Source organism: Panthera pardus, unplaced genomic scaffold, assembly GCF_024362965.1.
Source record: "Panthera pardus isolate Hobbes unplaced genomic scaffold, ASM2436296v1 HiC_scaffold_17, whole genome shotgun sequence".
Classification (NCBI taxonomy): Eukaryota; Metazoa; Chordata; class Mammalia; order Carnivora; family Felidae; genus Panthera; species Panthera pardus.
Genome location: NW_026526732.1, coordinates 133,051,566 through 133,070,391, shown reverse-complemented (window position 1 = coordinate 133,070,391; position 18,826 = coordinate 133,051,566). Strand labels below are relative to the sequence as shown.

At 54.3% G+C, this 18,826-nt stretch overlaps 1 protein-coding gene across 1 annotated transcript; it reads left to right on the top strand.

The window, feature by feature from the left end:
• Window positions 1-7,468: 7,468 nt before the first annotated feature.
• FOXC1 (forkhead box C1) lies at window positions 7,469-11,513 on the top strand. The gene has a single exon (XM_019419917.2). The coding sequence runs from the start codon at window positions 8,006-8,008 to the stop codon at window positions 9,665-9,667; it is 1,662 nt and encodes a 553-aa protein (XP_019275462.2). The 5' UTR covers window positions 7,469-8,005; the 3' UTR covers window positions 9,668-11,513.
• The last annotated feature ends 7,313 nt before the right edge of the window (window positions 11,514-18,826 follow it).

Genomic DNA, 18,826 nt, shown 5'->3' with positions numbered 1-18,826 from the left:
GCTGCAAGTGCTGGGTGGGAGCCCTGCCTTTGTGTGCAGACACACTAGCTCTGTGCAAGTCAGCTAAGCTTACACACATACAACAGATTCAAGCATCTATGTGGATGAGCGTTTCCCAACAGTTATTACTATTTGCCTTCCCAAATGTGTCCAGTAAAGGGTATTATATTATTTTATATATCAGTTGCTAGAATAATGCTGAACACAAAAAGAGCGTCCATATATTTGCTGATTAAATGGATTAGTCAATATATCAATGATCTAAAATGTACATTTTAACATCCAAAATAGAGATGAGACTTAAACCACCAGTGATGTTTACTGGTTTAATTTTTCTTCTTAGTGGCACATAAATGATGTACCTTATCATAAATGGCATGTTAGAACCAAGGAGATACACCAAGTAAAATTGGACAAGTAACTTAGTCGCTTTGAGCCTCAGTTTCCCTCTGTATAAGATGCAGATAATAGTGTCTACAATGGGGTCCTTGTGACGATCAAACGAAATGATTATATGAAGCCCTCAGCAGAAGAACAACATAATAAATGCTCTGTGCATCTTATTGTTATTGTTTAAGGGTCTGTGGTTGAGACTAGAGAAATGTCATATCAAACAGATTTACCCTGCATTAGTATTCACTCTGCCCCAAACTAAGGTCTAGAGGAGCAGTCAAATGTTAGGGAAAACAGAGCTGTCCCATTTGGTGAGTGGGGAGATTTTCCCATTCTGAGGGGGGCGGGGGGGGGGGGGGGGGGGGGGGGGGGGAGGGAGGTGTGACCTCAGGCAAAAAGGAACCTCAGTAAAAGTAAATTCTGGGTTTCTTTTTCTGTTGCCCTAAATTTATAGTTTAACCCTAGTCAACTATTGGCCTTAAAAAATGCTAGGGTGGGGCACCTGGGTGGCTCCATCAGTTGATGAGTGGAGCATCAGACTTCCTTTGGCTCAGGTCATGATCTCCAACTGGTTTGTGAGTTTGAGCCCACATGGAGCTTGCTGCTGTCAGCAAGGAGCCCACTTTGGATCCTCTGCACCGCGCCCCCCCCCCCCGCCGCCCCTCTCCCGCCTGCACTCTCAAAAATAAATAAAACATTAAAAAAAAATACTAGGGCAAGTTTAGTAGTAGCTAAATACTACAGAGCAAGTGCCTCCTTTCCTTTCATACATTTATTTCTATTTAATATTCTGTGGAAATTCGCCTCTTTATTTGCCATAGTTTATCTTTTCTTATATCTGTGCTTCCAAACTAAATAGCACTAATCCGAATGCATACCTCTCTGCGTGCCAGCGTCTAGCCTTGTGTCTGTGTCTACTGTGTATGTAAATATTGGCAAGTCTCTCCGTGGGTAAAGCTGCAGTGTGCATGGTCTGTGTTGTCATACAGTGTCTCTGGGGTGTGTAAATGTGTGTGGGGGTGTGAGACCGCACTAGTAGCCACTATCACTGCCACTCACTAGTCCTGTTCTCTAAACAGGTTCTTTGGAGATTCAGTTTTTCATAATTAAGACTAAGGTGTGGTTAAAAAACAGAAGTACATTTTCCTGGAAACCAGCAGTCTTCATTTGCAACTTTTATTGGCAAACCTGGCTGCCAGTAAATACATTCCTTGGCATCTCCTAGAATGTAATTCACTTGATGAAGCGGCCTTGCTTTTTCTGTAACGTGCACATCAATTAAAAGGGGCCGCCTGGAAGGAATGTAGCCGGTGGCTGCAAGCCCCAATACCAGGTCACCTCGGGCTCCAGGAACAAAAACGTCCCTCGTCCCTGCCTTGGAGTCCGAGATGGTCTCCCCACGGGACTTCAGACTATTCTTGCTTGGACCCTGGGTAGATTGCAGGGTGCTAAAACAAGGAGCCGGACACTTCGGGGTCCCACTCTAGCTTCATGACCTCCCCCAGGGACCCCTACCTCAGGAGCCCCTTTCCCCAGGAAAGGCTCCGGAAGTGATGGGCCTGCGAGGGGCAGTATAGCCTCCCGCCGCCTCAGAGGCGCAGGGGAGACCAAGCCACGGACCGCAGGGGGCGCTCGGAGCACGCGCAGTGCCAAGTGAAGGAGCCCAGAGCCGCCGGCGAGTCCGGGGTCCCAGGACATGGGACTTGGCTGGGGCTGCGTCCCCAGCCCGGGAGCCCCAGCCCAGTGCTGCCGAGTGGCCTCGGGACTTCCCACACTTCTTCCCTGCTCTGCGTTCGCGGGGGAAAAGGCGGGAAGTCTGTGGAAGGAGGAAGGGGAGCCCGAACCCCGGGCCACCGCTTCCAACCGCAGGCGCACGCCAGCACCGCCGCCCTCCCCGGAGGCCGATTGCTCCGATCCAGGTGCCTGCCGGTCCCTGCCCTGAGAAGTGCAAACAGCCGGCTCCGGGTCGAGGGCCCCGCGGCAGTTCCCCAGAGTCCAAGGGTGCGAGGCTGATCGCGCTTTCCGCACACCAGGCCCGGCCTTGCGTACGCTCGGTTGGACGGCCCGGGGTGGGGTAAGGGACGTCGGGAGGGACGTCCCAGAGCTCAAGCCCGCCGGGCAATCGTAGGCCCCGGGAAGTCGAGGCTCAGGCTCTGCCACGGTGGCTCTTCAGCTAGGAGAAGGGTGGCAGAGCCGCGGGGCGGGGCTGGAGACCCGGGAAGCACTCGTCGCCTGCACGGCACAGGCCCAGCCGCCAGCAAGGTGCAGCCGACCTCACCCGGCCTGCGTGCGGTTCTGAACTGTCTGTGGGTCTTTTCACGGATCAAAGCCTTTCCACCAACACCCGTAGCCAAGGCGCGTCCGTGCCGGAGCGCGCGCTTTTCAGTCCAGCCCGGAGAAGGCGCCTACATCCCGTGGTTTTCTGACGGCTGGCGCCCGCCGGTACCCTACAATCTCGGTGCTGTGCTACAGCCTCTGGGGCTGGAGGACCGCTTCGCCGTGCGCGGCGCGCGCCTTAAATGAGCAGATGTTACCAAGCTGGGAGGAAGCGGGGCCTCTACACTTTCAGCACCTGGCTTGCGGCAGCCGCCCTGAGTCTGTTGGGGACCTGGATGCGAGGACACAGAGGTGCGCGCATGCACGCGCAGGCACCTAATCCTTTCCGATCATCCACCCTTTTATAGATTTTATTCTTGTCCTGGGTTATTAATTGAAGAAGACATTTCGGGTCTCCATCTACCTCTGCCTGGACAAAGGAACCCCTGAGTCTTCCGTAGCCAGCCACTACAACTTAAAGATTCACTTCCCTCATGCCTTGTGTCCCTTTCTTGCTACTCAGCCCGGCTCTGAGGTGACAGGTGGGCCGGCCCGACGGGGTAACCAAGAGCAGGTGCTGGCAAGCATTCTCCTGTGTAATTAGGGGGACAGCCCAGCTTGGGGACTGGGGGAATGACGTTAAATTATTCCATCACATAAACTGTGAAGGGCTGCTTCTACCAGAGCAACTATCCAATTAGTTCAATCATGTAGACAGGCAATGTAGATCACTTTAAAACATAATCGAAAAACAAATGCTCTTTTTATTTATTGTAGCAAGTATTTTTCTGCTGAGGAGGGAGCAGAATTAGAGGTACTGTGTTAACTCAATCTCTTCTCAGAAGCCCCCCAACTAAGAGGGAAGAAGGAAGCAACCCGCTGAGTCTCGGCAACCCAGACATTTGGTCCCCGCCTCCTCCCTCAGCTGAAAAGTCACACTGAAGAGCAAGGCTACCTTTGGAGCTGAAGGTTTGGTAACGAATACCGGTTACTGACACCGAAATATCCTCCCCTACCCCTGGACTCCTGGTCTACGCAAACGAGGCCATATGTAGAACTACAGGCACGTATCTAAATATCCCAAAGACACCCCCACACGGACTTTGTTGCAGTTGTTTGTGATTTCGGTCTAGTGGGGAGTTTTCAAATTTCATTGGCAGAATAAATGCCTTAATCTTCCAATTTGTCCCCTAGCAGCGAAGGGGACAGCGAAGGGGCTGCTGACGTGCAGCCTCCCTCTTGGGTTTGCAGAATCCCTTAGATTAGCGGCACCGTCTAGAACAGGGGAAGCCCCTTCCCTCATCTTCTAAGCCCGCCTTTCCTGTTTCCGCAGCTCCTGAGCTAAGCGCCCCCCCCCCCCCCAAAAAAAATCTCTCGAGGGCGTCCTAGACCCCCCCGAAGATGGGCCGGTTTCCTGGGCAAAACCGAGAGCCAAAAGCTGGATACGCGGGAACAGCGGACTGGGAGGGGGTCTGGGCAGGTCACAGGGGCGATTGGGCTGCCGGGCCTGAGGGGGACGCTGGAAACTCCCCGAGGGGGTCTCTGACGGAGAGGACAATCTATGCACCCTAGGCAGGGCTCAGACGCCTGGAGACTCATTTCTTGAACTCGGAGCTCGCCCGATCCTTCTTTCCTTATTATTATTGACTGGAATAAAAAGAAGAGAAAGAGCTCCTTCTGGTTCCTGGTGACCTGCGTTAGGGCACCATCTCCTCCCCCACTCCCCCCAATACACACATTCCTGTGGTGTCCCCACGTTCCCAAATCCAGGCATTTCCTGGAGTGCTGGCCACATCTCCCTGGTTCTTTTCTACAGTAGGGGCCCGGTGAGGCCTTGTTTTAAATATCGTTGTGACGTCACGCCCCCTCCTCAGAGCTATGAGGCTGTAAGTGGGCCCCGGGAACTGTAACCCCACCTGGCAGGTCAAGGAAGGGCTGGGGGTTGCAGGGCGGGCCAAACGACAGCTCCACCAAACATCCATTACCGCTGTCGCCTGCAGGACCTTCAGGCTGCAACTATGGGAGGTGTCAGAAAAGAAGCCCAAGGTTTCCTGCGGGGGCATGTCTGCCAATTGAGTCAGTAGTTGTCCGGAAGACGGATGATTGAACTACCCCGAGGAGCAGCAAAAACGGGGCAATCAAAAACTTTAAACTGAAAAATAAAAACTTTACCCATTCCCCCAAAGACTTTATTTCTGTGCCTTAACGTTAAAACAAGACCACTAACAACAATAATAAAATAAGCAAAGTACTTGAAATATAATCAAGCCGTTTACTGGACGTTTGCTTCCGAGTAAGCTTATAAAATACAAATGCAAATATCTTTTCCTGGCGAATATCCAGAGCTAAACCAGTGGAAAGTTGATCTTTATAAAACTGCACCTCTCCATTTTTTTTCCGCATGCCAGATACTAATTTCACAACGACAAGTTTTATATCCAAAGCGGGGAGCCCAGAACACCCCCGCTGTTCGATTTGCAATTTACATAACAAGCTGTTTACATTTCTCCGGGCTGCTGAGAGAGAGAGTGAGGAGAGGGCAGGGGGTGGTGAGCTGGGGGGAGACAGTGAAGCACAACTGTCCATTGCAACACCCAGGGTCCGCTGGCATTTCCCACAATAGGAAAACAAACGAGTCGCTATTGCCACTTTCTCTCCAAGCACTGCCAGCAGTGAGGATGCAGTTTAAAGTCCAAATTCACCAAACACTGGGGTGTTTAGGGAGACCACTTAATTGGTCTCCAGGTTGAAACCAAAATGCTCCCATAAAGCCTCAGCCAAAGGGGCTGGTTATGTCAGGGTACAGGGCTGGAAATGGGACACAAATTCCTTTTTCAAGTCGGGGGTCTTCTCTTCCCTTCCTCCCCCTGCTAGTGTTTAGGAAATATCAAGTACTGAGCCTCCTGCTGATAAATCAAGCGTTTCTTCCAATCCGAGACCCCGCCTTTCAAACACCCTGGAAAAGGAGTTTCAAGTGTCCCAAGAGCACAGCAGGCCAAGAGGTAGCTGCCACAGGAATGGGAACTTCCGCCCCCCCCCCCCAAGGCTAGTTCTAGAAGGAGCAGGTCCTCCCCTCTCCGTGTAAATGTCCATTCTGAAACACATTGTTGTTGTTGTGTGTTTTTTAATGTTCAAGTGACACACAGCTGAGCCTGCTACACAAGATAGCGTCTTGACATCTAACCACTGAAGCTACAAGGAGAATTTTTGTGAGTGAGAAAACCGGGATTCCAGCTGAGAAGCCAAAATGGGCTCCCAACACGTCCTTGCAGTTAAAGATTGTCAGAAATTGGGGGGAGTGGAGGTGTTAAATGCGTCACACTACTCTTCTTCACAGTTTCCTAAACTTGCCAGTTTCCCCAGCTTCTAGTAAAGAATCCAGTGTTCAGTCTTCAGGAGGGTCTTTTCTAGAGTTGCCAAAACACAGAAATGCGCTGCAGGCACAGGGAGGCCAATCTTTTTCTTGCTCCTTCGTTTCCTTTCTTCTGTCGTCTTCCCATCCCATTCCAGTCGCTCAGAAACTGCAAATCTCAGGCGTGCACAAGGGTACGCTTTGTATGCTTACCACCCCCACCCCAATCCTTGAGCCATTCTGCAGGTGTGATTTTGAACATTTTCCCCCAGCACACCCGTTATCTCTGAAAGCCGGCAGCCCCGCGCGTGTGGAGATGGAGGTTAAACTGAGACGCGTTAAGTTCTTGGACGTGTTTATTTGCCTCTTGTCATCACACCTGCTAATGTCACTGAGCCCGAAGCGTGACCCCTCCTCTGAGCAGAAACATGCCGGACCAGACAAGACCCATAGGCCAGTGGCAAACCTTAGGGATCACGTATGCACACACCCCCTCCCCACCACAGGGAAGCGCAGAAAGCCTCCTGGCCTCAGCAGCCTGAGCCTCAAGCACCCCCTGGCCGCCAAGGGCCCTTGGGGCACAAGAAGCAGGGTGTCTTGAAGCTGGGCGGGCGGAGCCTACCTGGGCAGCGGTCCCGGCAAGGCCCCATATTACCCCCCCCCCCCCCCACACACCTTATTTCAACTGGGTAGGGGTCACGGGGAAGACGAGGTGGGGCGACAACTCCTGCCCCACTGGGAAGAGCATGGCTGTGACTGAGCCTTTAAAACTGTGTCTTTTGTAACCCAGCTCCAGACAAGAGAACCTCCAGGTGGGGGGCAAATGAACACATGTGTGAACCCAGTGAGAGTGGCGACGGGAGGGAAGAAGTAGAAAGAGAGGAAAGGTGAGGGGAAAGGAGGAGGGGAAGAGAGGCCCAGGAAATCCCGGCCCTGGTGACAGCAAGATCCGCCACTGAATGGGAAAGAGCCAGTTGGGGTCGAGGACTCGGTGACATCTGGGAGCGATGGACAGAGGAAGGGTCTGCGTAGGGTACAGGAGGACCCAGGAAGTCTGCGGGACCAAAGGACGCCTGTGTAGAGAGCTGGGGGTGAAAGTACCGGCGGAGGCGGCGGTGGGCATCTGGGAATAGGGGGCCGATCTTGCTGTGGGTGGCAAGCCTGGCGCAGGCAAGGGTAGGAGCAGGGGCAGGGGCAGGGGCAGGGGCAAGGGCGCGGACTCCGAACGGCCGGCGCGCGTGTGGTCAGCCCGGCGGTCCTCCCGCAGCTGGGCGCGGGCCGGCAGGGTTCGGCCTCCGGCTCATTCAGAGGCGGTTCTCGCCTACCATTGGCTGCTGCCGCTGTGGTGGGGCGGGGCTCCGCTGCCCGGAAAAAATGTAACTGCGTAAAAAAGTCCTCGCCTGGGTGACGGATGCTCAAAAGTTCAGAAGTTTTCCCAATGCTTCCTTAAGCGGCCGGCGCGCGAGAGACTGAAAAAAAGGTGACGCGGGGCCCAAGAAGGCGGCCGGCGCGCTGCCCCCCGCCCCTGGTTATTTGGCCGCCTTCGCCGGCGACTCAGGGCAGAGTCTCCTGGAAGGCACAGGCAGTGTAGCGAGAAGGGCGCCTTCTTGTTTTTTAGTTTTGGCTCTGTTTTGCCGTCCTCGCCTGGAAGTTGCTCCGCGGGTTCCTCCAAGGCCGTTTGCCGCGTTCTCGTCCGGCCTTCTCCCCTAGCACCGACCCCGAAGTGGCCCGGGGCCCCCCAGGAGCACGAGAGAGCCCAGGGAGAGGCCGTGCGCGGCCGGCGGCTCCCGGAGGCGGCGGCGGCGGCCGAGCCGGACTCAGCGCGGCGGCCCGGCACCAGCTCTGTGGGGCCCGGACTCGGACTGGGCAGCCGGCTTGGCGTGGCCGGCCTAGGGAGGGTGGGGGGCGGCGGGAGGCGCGGGGCGGCGGCGGCGAGCGGGGGCCATGCAGGCGCGCTACTCCGTGTCCAGCCCCAACTCCCTGGGAGTGGTGCCCTACCTCGGCGGAGAGCAGAGCTACTACCGCGCTGCGGCCGCGGCGGCCGGGGGCGGCTACACCGCCATGCCGGCCCCCATGAGCGTGTACTCGCACCCAGCGCACGCCGAGCAGTACCCGGGCGGCATGGCCCGCGCCTACGGGCCCTACACGCCGCAGCCGCAGCCCAAGGACATGGTGAAGCCTCCCTACAGCTACATCGCGCTCATCACCATGGCCATCCAGAACGCCCCCGACAAGAAGATAACTCTCAATGGCATCTATCAGTTCATCATGGACCGCTTCCCTTTCTATCGGGACAATAAACAAGGCTGGCAGAACAGCATCCGCCACAACCTCTCGCTGAACGAGTGCTTCGTCAAGGTGCCCCGAGATGACAAAAAACCGGGCAAGGGCAGCTACTGGACGCTGGACCCGGACTCGTACAACATGTTCGAGAACGGCAGCTTCCTGCGGCGGCGGCGGCGCTTCAAGAAGAAGGACGCAGTGAAGGACAAGGAGGAGAAAGACCGGCTGCACCTCAAGGAGCCGCCGCCGCCGCAGCCCGGCCGCCAGCCCCCGCCCGCGCCGCCGGAGCAGGCCGACGGCGCCGCGCCCGGACCGCAGCCGCCGCCCGTGCGCATTCAGGACATCAAAACCGAGAACGGTACGTGCCCCTCGCCGCCCCAGCCCTTGTCCCCGGCTGCCGCCCTGGGCAGCGGCAGCGCCGCCGCGGTGCCCAAAATCGAAAGCCCCGACAGCAGTAGCAGCAGCCTGTCGAGTGGGAGCAGTCCCCCGGGCAGTCTGCCTTCGGCGCGGCCGCTGAGCCTGGACGGCGCGGAGCCCGCGCAGCCGCCGCCACCCACCCAGCCAGCGCCGCCGCCGCCGCCGCACCACAGCCAGGGCTTCAGCGTGGACAACATCATGACGTCGCTGCGGGGGTCGCCGCAGGGCGCGGCCACGGAGCTCAGCTCTGGCCTCCTGGCCTCGGCGGCCGGGTCCTCGCGCTCGGGCATCGCACCCCCGCTGGCGCTCGGCGCCTACTCGCCTGGCCAGAGCTCCCTCTACAGCTCCCCCTGCAGCCAGAGCTCCAGCGCCGGCAGCTCGGGAGGGGGCAGCGGCGGAGGGGGCGGCGGCGGTGGCGGCGCGGCGGGCGCCGGGACCTACCACTGCAACCTGCAGGCCATGAGCCTGTACGCGGCCGGAGAGCGCGGCGGCCACTTGCAGGGCGCACCGGGGAGCACCGGCGGCTCCGCGGTGGACGACCCCCTCCCCGACTACTCTCTGCCCCCAGTCACCAGCAGCAGCTCCTCGTCCCTGAGTCACGGCGGCGGCGGCCAGGAAACCGGCCACCACCCTGCGGCCCACCAAGGCCGCCTCACCTCGTGGTACCTGAACCAGGCGGGCGGAGACCTGGGCCACTTGGCGAGTGCGGCGGCGGCGGCAGCCGCCGCGGGCTACCCGGGCCAGCAGCAGAACTTCCACTCTGTGCGAGAGATGTTCGAGTCACAGAGGATCGGCTTGAACAACTCTCCAGTGAACGGGAATAGTAGCTGTCAGATGGCCTTCCCTTCCAGCCAGTCTCTGTACCGCACGTCCGGGGCTTTCGTCTACGACTGTAGTAAGTTTTGACACTCCCTGTCCCCCCTCCCCCAAAATCGAAATGAATCGAACCCCAAAGCAGGAACAGCCAAAAGAACCATCAATGCAAAATCGAAACCAAAAAAAAAAAAAAAAAAAAAAAGAAAAAAGAAAAAGAAAAGAAAGAAAAAAAAGAAAAAAAAAGAAAGAAAAAGAAAAAAAGAAAAAAATTCCAATTTAAAAACAAACTTGAAAAACATTCACCAAACGAGTGAACAGAATCCCTCCAAAACTTCAACTCAACCAGCACAAAGAAAACTATTTTCTTAAAAGATTCAGAGCCACCTTCACTTTGCCTTTTCTAAATAAACAAAACGGTAAACTATTTTGTACAGAGACAGCAAAATCATGGTTTATTAAAGGACAGTGTTACTCCAGATAACACGTAAGTTTCTTCTTGCTTTTCAGAGATCACGCTTTCCTCCTTTCTCTTCCATTCCCCTGCCCTTCTCTTTCCTTCACCTCTCACTTGTAAGATATTATTTTATCCTATGTTGAAAGGAGGGGGAAAGTCCCCGTATATGAAAATGGCTTTCTTTTTATTCATGGACTTGTTTTAAAATGTAAATTGCAATATAGTAATTTATTTTTAATTTGTAGTTGGATGTCGTGGACCAAACGCCAGAAAGTATTTCCAAAACCTGACGTTAAATTGCCTGAAACTTTAAATTGTGCTTTTTTTTCATTATAAAAAGGGAAACTGTATTAATCTTATTCTATCTTCTTTTTTTCTTTTTGTTGAACATATTCATTGTTTGTTTATTAATAAATTACCATTCAGTTTGAATGAGATCTATATGTCTGGATACTTTAATACAGCCTTAATTATTATAAGAAAAAAGATTTCAGATTAAAACACTAGGAATTACCTATTCTCCTCCTAAATATCTTCAAAATGGAGAAGCCCTGTGACTATTCCTTGTCAAATTTCACATAAAAGTCTCTTTTTGTTTAGATTTTTTTTCTTCTTGCAGCATCTTCTGCAAAATGTACTATATAGTCAGCTTGCTTTGTGGCTAGTCAAAAGATACTTTCCTAAACAGATCTGAGTTGGCATATACGAAAATATATTTTTTCAGTAAGGACAGAACATGATCTGGAAATTTTAAGCCCATGAATCAGCAGCGTTATTACCACAGTGATACCTGTGTGTAGAGATATATACAGATGACTATTTGGCTTGTGCATCATATAAAAAATCATGATGTGTGTTATACATCCCTGTGAGCCAAATGCTGGATAGATATTTCTCCTATTAATTTCACTCCTTTGTAAGAAGAAAAATAAACCCGTTTATAAATGTATATAACTCATCCACATTTACAATCCTTCATGCGTTACAAAGAAGGGTTGATTTAAAAATATATATGTACTGTGGGTTGGAAAGGGATATTTAATCTTTGGGAAACTATTTTAGAAGATGTGTTTGTAGAACAATTATTTTTTGAAAAAGATTTAAAGCAATAAGAAGGAAGGAGAGAAGAGCAGAACATTTTAGTCTAGGGTGGTTTCTTTTCAATCCATTTTTTCTTGTCAATTTACAGTTAAACCTAGGGGGCAATCCATATTGGCCCTCCCCCTTTGTAAATAACCCAGGAAATGTAATAAATTCATTATCTTAGGGTGATCTGCCCTGTCAATCAGACTTTGGAGAGATGGCGATTTGATTACAGACATTCAGGGCCTTTCAGTTTGTTTTCAAGATAATACAGTTTCCTGCTATCTGCCGCTCCTATCTAGAGGCAACACTTAGCAGTAATTGCTATTGCTTGTTGTCAAAATTTGATCATTGTTAAAGGATTGCTGCAAATAAATACACTCTAATTTCAGTCAAAAACTGCTTTACGTGGCCTCTGATTTGCTGGGTCTCCTCCCTCAGAGTCGTAACCTAATAGCTAGAGAAGATTGCAGCGGCCCAGGGCGCGGGTGTCTCTCCGGGTCAGGCCGGCTGGGACTCGCTTTACTGCTGCGTTTAACTCCCCGCTCGGCTGTCTCGGCCCTAGGCTCCGGAGCTGCCTCGGGTTGCCCCTTGCGGGTGGGTGGTGAAGGGAAAGAATCCATTGACAGATCTCATAGTTTGTGCGTTGGTCCACTTTTGGGAGACGGGTTGGAGCCAGGATTTGCCGACAAAGCGTCCGGTGGCTGGAGCTGGGTTGTCTAGGCCCGGATGGGAGGCGGCAGCAGGTGACCCACGGAATGGCCCTGTCCTTTCGGACTGGTGGCGAATCCCAAGGCCCAGCAGCTCCGGCAGCCAGAGACGTTACATTTCTCGACTTGCCTGGTTTCAACCTTTTGGAGTGGGGACATGGCCCACCCGACTGTGGCCCACCCGAGGCTTTCCTGCTGGGGCGTTTCTTCGCGGCCCTGGTCCTGCCGAGTAGCTCCTGGCCCAACGCCGGCCTCCGGGACGCCGCTCCCGGACGGGAACGCTCTGCAGCTAATTAGCTGTAATTACCCGCCGCGGCCTGGGCCCGGCTTCTGTTTGTGTTTGGAGCTCCTTCCTCCCGCCCCCCACCCCCTCACGCCTACCCTCGCCCCGCCGTCTCCCCTCCCCGGCTTCTCGCTCTCCTCGCCGCTGCCTGCCCCCCACAAGAGGTTGCTTGGGGAGCAGAGAGCCCGAGGAGACCTCTGTTAGGTGTGATGGATGAATCACAAGTTGGGTCGTAGGTGCCGGGAGGACCGCGCTGAGCAGAAAATGGCAAAGAGCAGGGCTGTGTGTGGAGGGACGAGGGTCGCCGAGCCGGGAGGAGCGCTTTCCAGCCCTCGCGGCGGGGGCCGGCGGAGCCCGGGGAAAGCAGCCTACCCGCTCCGCATCCCGCAACTCTGCCTCGCGCCACCTGGCCTACGGCGCTCCCTATTTATACTCCTCTCGCGCCGCCTTTGTTGTGAGGACACACGTGTGTTTAGGTGTTTAGCCAGGGTAGAAAGGTCACAGGCACTCCATCGCGCCCGGGTGACAGGGCGCCCCGCAGCCTCGGCAGCCGCGCTGTTAGAAGGACATCTCCCATCCCGCCCCGCCTCGGCCTGGTCGCGCCGGACGTGCCCGGGCCAGCGCTGGGGCCCCAGGCGGCCTCCTCGGCTGGGCTGTGTCCTTGCGCGGCGTGTGGGGTCGGTTTACAGGCCACAAATCACTTGGCGGTGGCCGGCGCTGGGAGTCGCTGGGCCTAAGGGACTCGGGAGATATGCAAGCGGGCAGCGGGTTCGGCGAGTTCGGGGTCCACGTGCTCGCACCCCTCTGCTTCTCCCTGAGCCTGGGTTTTGAGGCCGGAGCACGTCGCGTCCTCAGCCAGCCCTGGGCCTACCCCAGCCAGGCTCTTGACGGCCCGACCTAGCCGCTGCGAGGGGTGGGATGCGGGACAGTGAGGCAGGCAAGTGGGGAGGGCGGCCTGACCCGTGCGGCTGCGTCTGCCCCCGCGCCCCGAGGGAGGGCACGCGGCCTGCGCTGGAGGGGACTTTCGGGGTTGAGCATGGCGGGGGGCGGGGGGGGGGGGGGCGGTGGAGAACGGGCTCGCTCGGGGCTGGAGACCATTCTCGACTCCGCCAGAATGTGGAGTGGGCAGCGGGCATCCCTTGCTCATCCTTCCTTGGAGCCTGAGTTCCTGCAGCTGGAGAAGGATCCCGGCATTAATGCGGTGCTTGGACTGAGGCAGCCCGGGAGGAGTTCTTCTCTAAGCTCCCGGGAGTGTTTACACATTTGCCTTGGGACAAACTTCTTAGCAATCGTTACTGCCCTCTTCGACTGCAACGTTTGAAAATTAGTCATGGCAGATATATATGTCTGGGAAGGTGTTTGTGTTATACATATATAGTTATATCTACAGGAGTTGCCTTAAGTCATAGCTCAGGAGCTATGTCAGAGTGGAAGGTCAGAAGTTCTGCTCATTATTCGGATTTTTTAAACCATATAGGTAATGTTTTCAATTCTCAATACATGTGCTTTTGGACTCTCGTCTTAAATTAAGAAAAACAATTACCGCTGACCTTATTTAATCTGGGGGAACTACTTGTTCCTTTAGTGGTATTGCACTTTTTCAGCAATAAGGATATTTTTTCTGTAAAATATTATAAGAGAAACTTCTTGCTATTTTAGCTAACAGACAGTACATTTTGAAATTAGCCTTGGACACAAGGCAGGATCTAGTGGTTGGGAATTGGCTAATTTTGAAATTAGCCTCTGTAGAAAGCTCTGGGATAGTAAGTATTTTGTCCTTTATGTAGCAGTGGGTGCATTTATTTTCTTTGCAATTTATACAGTGAGCAAGTAAATGCCAGCATGTTACATGCCACATAAAAACTTGCATTTTGGCATATTGCACGTGTGGTAGGAACGCGTGCTGTTTTCCAGGGTTATGTAGTTAGCAGTCCTTATTTCACCAGACTGCATGCAAACAAGCATGCATTTTACAATTTATCATTCCACACAGTTTGTGTCATTAATAATCGATGTTTGCAGAGGAATAAGGCTCGATTGTGCTGGTGGTCTGTAAGCTCTTGGCTGTTTCCTGCGGGGGTCAGAAACAAGGGTCAGGGAACAAGAGTGCCTTATAGCCCTATCGGGCTCCCCTGAACTTTGATAGGTAAAGAAGAGACATAGGACCTTTCTTTCCCACCCTGTTCCCTAGGGAGGGGGTCTCAGTTTTAAGATGGAGGGCCTTTTCTTCATGGCACAAAATTCCAGAGAGGCCTTGAACCCTCTGGTGGTCCAGGCTGCCTGGCCAGGTTGCCCAGGAAGGACAGGAGGCATCCATACTGCACCCAGGTCCCGGACACCCATACCGGTGTTCTCTACAGCTATTATCGGCACTAGAAACAAGGCTGGTTGGAGTAGCAGTTTCTTTCTACACTCCACATCTTAGAGCTTCTGGAGAGGGGCCCCCTTTGCTTCTGAACCTAGTTCCTACTACTGGACCCTGCCTGCTGTCCCAGGGCCTTCTCTTTAGACTTCTCTTAACTCATTTCAGAGTGGGTTCATGAAGCCATTAGCCCTTCCCATTGGGTCATAAACAAATGTCACGTTAAGGGCAAGATTGATAGTGGCCATGTCATAAAGCTGGCCAGGCAGGTTAGATTCTATGCGGGCAGTCATTCTTCAGCTAAGCAAGGAACTTTGGAGGGAGGCAGGGAGAAAAGGGACCAAGAGAAACTATGTCATAGTCCTCACCCCCACCAAGTTGTGAGGTATGGCGGGAGCAGAGAGTGAAGCAGCCTTAAACTCAGGAGAGCTCCCAAGCAAGACCTAGGTCATTCAGATAGTAGCCACAATGGCATGAAAAAAAAACCAAAAACAAAACAAAACAAAAAAACCTGCTGAGATTTGCTATGGGGCCCTAAATGTCAGCTTCAGAAACCCCACTTTTCTGAAAGCTCCTATTTCATTTTTTAAGGAAGCTAAGAGTTTCCCTGAAAAGAGATTTTGTTAATGGCATTTTCACTTGCACTTAAATAGAAAGTCTTCCTTTACTACTTGGGCTCTACATTCATAGCTGGACCTTTCTGACCAGAAACCTCCTTTACTTTGTCTCTCCCTTTTTGAGTGTGAATCCAACATAACCATTAAGTTCTGTGTGTCTTTGTGTCTCTATCCCTCTGTCCCTTTCTTCCTCACTTTCTTTCTCCCACCCCTCTCCCTCCCAGGCCCTTTTAAAAGGCTCCACAGTTTCTCCCAGATGTCTCCTTTCCAGCTTGAGCCACCTCCCCAGTAACACATATAACCAGGCTCTGAGCCCTGTGGGTGATGGCCACATGGGGTCCTGACCTGGAGCTTGCACTCAGGCCTCAGACAGAGCTGGGGCTATATTCAGGCAGGACTGGCAGGTTCCAGGTCTGAGTCCGGCTGGAAAAGGAACAATACTTAATTAAAAGAATTCCAGCTCCAAAATCCATTCAGGAGAATGAAAGCCACTTCTCCACGACATTCTCAACATGATTAGGAGTGGAAAATTGAGCAAAATGTACCATGTCCACCTTATTGGAAACCAAAATATGGCGCAGAGAGCATAAGGCCTGACTTAAGACCTTTGTTCTGCTCCTTTCCCATCTTACCCTGGCTCCAATGAAACCCTCTGTTTTATATTATTTTTTTTTTGTTGTTTACTTGATTTTTTCCCTCACTGATTTTAAATTTGCAACATATTGAGCATATTATAGGAGATGCAGTAGGATCTGGAATTTCCTTGCATATAGGCCTGAGCCTGTCTTCAAGACAGGAGAGAGGGGTGGAGCTCCCGTTGCAAGACAGCCTGAGGGGGGGAGGCTGGTCTGAGGGGTGCTAGGAAAGGGCCTGACGTTGTTTCCAGCTCAGAGTTCACCCACCTGGAGTATGGAGAAAGCCTCAGGGGCACTTCCACAGGCCTCTTGCTCTTCCAGATGGCACCTCCTTCTGTTCTCCTAAAGAGCATCTTCTTTTTTCACTGGTCTGCCCTTGAGTTCCGTCAAACCCACTGGTCAGCACAGCTGGTCATATGTACTAAACTGCTCATCTTCTTTCCTTAGCTGTCCCTGTTCCCCAGAATGAGACTGGGTGGGCTGTTCATTTGCCCCCTAAGTCAACACAGCTTGGTGCTACTTGGGTGGGCATGGAAGTGCAATTTGTGGGCCCATAGAGTGAGCAGTGGGCTGGCAGCCAGGGCCAGGTGGTGGGGCCTCTCCATTGACCTGGGTGGTGGGACCCCAGGCAGGGCCTAGGGACAAGGAGGAGGCCTCAGTGAAGGGCTTGGAGGGTCTCAGAACTTGAGTTTGGGAATGAAGGGGTCTGAGGGCTTTGAGGCTGATTTAGATTGAAAGATAAGAGAGAGAGACACAGAGAGATGGAGGCAGAGGAGGGGGGGGGGAGAGAGAGAGAGAGAATAAGAAAGAGAAGACAGGCACCCTCCCTCCCTCATTACCTACCCTAGGGAAAAAGCAGGAAAACCAACACATTTAGCGCCATTAACTCTTAAGGCCTCCTCATTTCCTTCAGTATAAAAGCAGGTCATTGGTCCCGGAGGCTGTACCTGGGTCTTGTTAATGGTGCAGATGTGCAAACAGGACAGGGGTGGGGAGCACGTGTCTAGGTGGCCATAGGATTCTTAAAAATCTGCTACTGGAGGAAAAACGAAAACTCTGTCCTCCCAGCTGAACAAAATCCGAGACCCGGAAGGTGCGCAGAGGTATCCGGTTCTGAAAGCCCCGCGCCCCAGGCCCGCATTGGGGGTTGCCATGGTCCCCCAAGTTGCCGGCTAGTTCCACAGCGCCAGCGCAGTAGCGCTCCAACCTCGGGGTCTTTCTGGAGCCCTGGCACACACAACAGAAGGGCTTCCTTGAGGTTATGAAGAGGATGTCTGCTATCACCCACGGAGGACTCACGCGGACAGTGGACGATGGGCTTCACAGCTGGCCGCTCAGGTCAGGGCGAGAGGAGGAGTGTGGTGGGCTAACTCGGGGAGAAAGGGTGCCGCGGAGCCTCCGCCGGAAGTATGGGGGGGGAGCCTCGGGAGGGGTATGTGTATGGGTGGAGGCCCTGTCGTTGTTCCCACAGCCAAGGGCTGCCTAGGTCCTAGGAGTTCCCAGAGACAACTCGAGCGGCTGATGTCCTAGGTCACCTGTCCTGGGTCCTTACGGGGGTTTCCTGCGTGCCCACTCCCACTCTGGTTCTATGGAATATCCAGGAGATACAGGGCAGTTGTTTACAGTGCGTTTGCTGACCGAGAAATAATGTATCATTGCTCCGTATTTGCGGGCTGGCTCCCGGGAGGGCCTATCCACCATCTCAGAAGCCAAGACAGGGTCCGTGGAGCCAGGGGCCCCGGGGTGCCGCCGGATCGGGCCTCCCTCCCTCTTGGGCGCTGTGGGGGGCGGGTGTGTGTGGCGGCGGGGGGAAAGTGGCACAACAGGAAAGCCTCGCCAGAAGGCCCTTCCCAGGCGGCTTCCTCGCCATAAAAAGCCAGACTCCAGCCGAGGTCCTGACCCCTTCCAAATATACATTCCCTTGCCCGGGGCCCGCCACTCCAGCCTAGGCCTCGGGCTGGGCGGTTTCCTCACAAGCTGGCCCGTGCCCAGCGCTTCGTCTCAGAGTGGCAGGAGTCTGGGAAGCCCCAATTTCAGTTGTCTCCCCAGTTCACCAATCCGTGTGTTCTAGCGTTTAGGTCTTAGGCTTGTGAGCGCCCGGCTCCGCGTGCGCACTGGCGCCTTAGCTAGGCGAGGGCTGAGGCTTGGAGGGTTTCCTTCTTAAGGACAGTTCTCCATCACCTCCTCAGCCCCCGCTGGTGCTCGATTGTTCGGGAGATTGAGGCTGCACACCCCTCCCCCCGCTCCCGACACGTGCGCGGGGCTAGCCTCCCAGGTGTGGGCGGAGGGAGCGCGGCCGGCGCTTGCGCACGCGCGCGGCGCGGGTCGGTCCCGCGGTCTGCCACACCAACACCCCAGCACACTGTGTCCTGGCGGAAGCTTGGAGGTCCTGAGTTAGAGCCTCGCCCGAACTTGCTGGGCTAGTGAGCGGGGTACGCGGGCCATCCTAGGCCTCAGCACCTGTCGTCGGGCCCTTAGGCACCTTACATGCTGGGTGTGCACAGAGGCGAGCACCTCGGTCCCGAATTTAGAGATCAAAAGGGGCAGCTGAGACGGGGCGTCCGCTGTGTGATCCCTGACCCTGGAGGAAGGGAGGGATCTGGGGAGTAGGCGGCGGGGCCGGGGTCAGGTCGCGGTCGTCGGCCTCCCAGCAGAGAGACACTGGCCGAGGAAATGGGTGAGGGTGGGGTGGGGCCGTGTCGTCGTTCGTAACGGAGGCCTTGGAAACGTCTTTGGGGTCATAGCGCACTCGGGGACCGAGCCAGACGGGGGCGAGGGTGAGCCCAAGGAGGCCTGCGGGAAGCATCGCAGCTAGGGCCTAAGGGGAGGCAATGGCGGCCACACGGGCTCGGGAAAGCGAAGTGGCTAGAGCCCCAGTGACGAGTAATAATCCTGATGGCACAGTCCCTGAAAATGTGCTCGACGCTCCCGGGGTGTGCGTGCGACAGGGAATGTGGCTGCGAGGTCGCTGGGAGCCCTGGACTGGGGCCTAGTTGGAGCAAGGCAGCAGCGCCCCCTATGCCTCCCGGAAGAAATCCTATCCAGACCCTGTGAGCTCGAAAAAGACGCCGTGGATGGTGGGAAACCCCCGATTGCGGAGGGTGG

What these genes read in the sequence shown, in the direction of transcription:
- FOXC1 (XM_019419917.2), top strand. Translation starts at nt 8,006, where the DNA reads ATGCAGGCGCGCTACTCCGTGTCCAGCCCCAACTCCCTGGGAGTGGTG.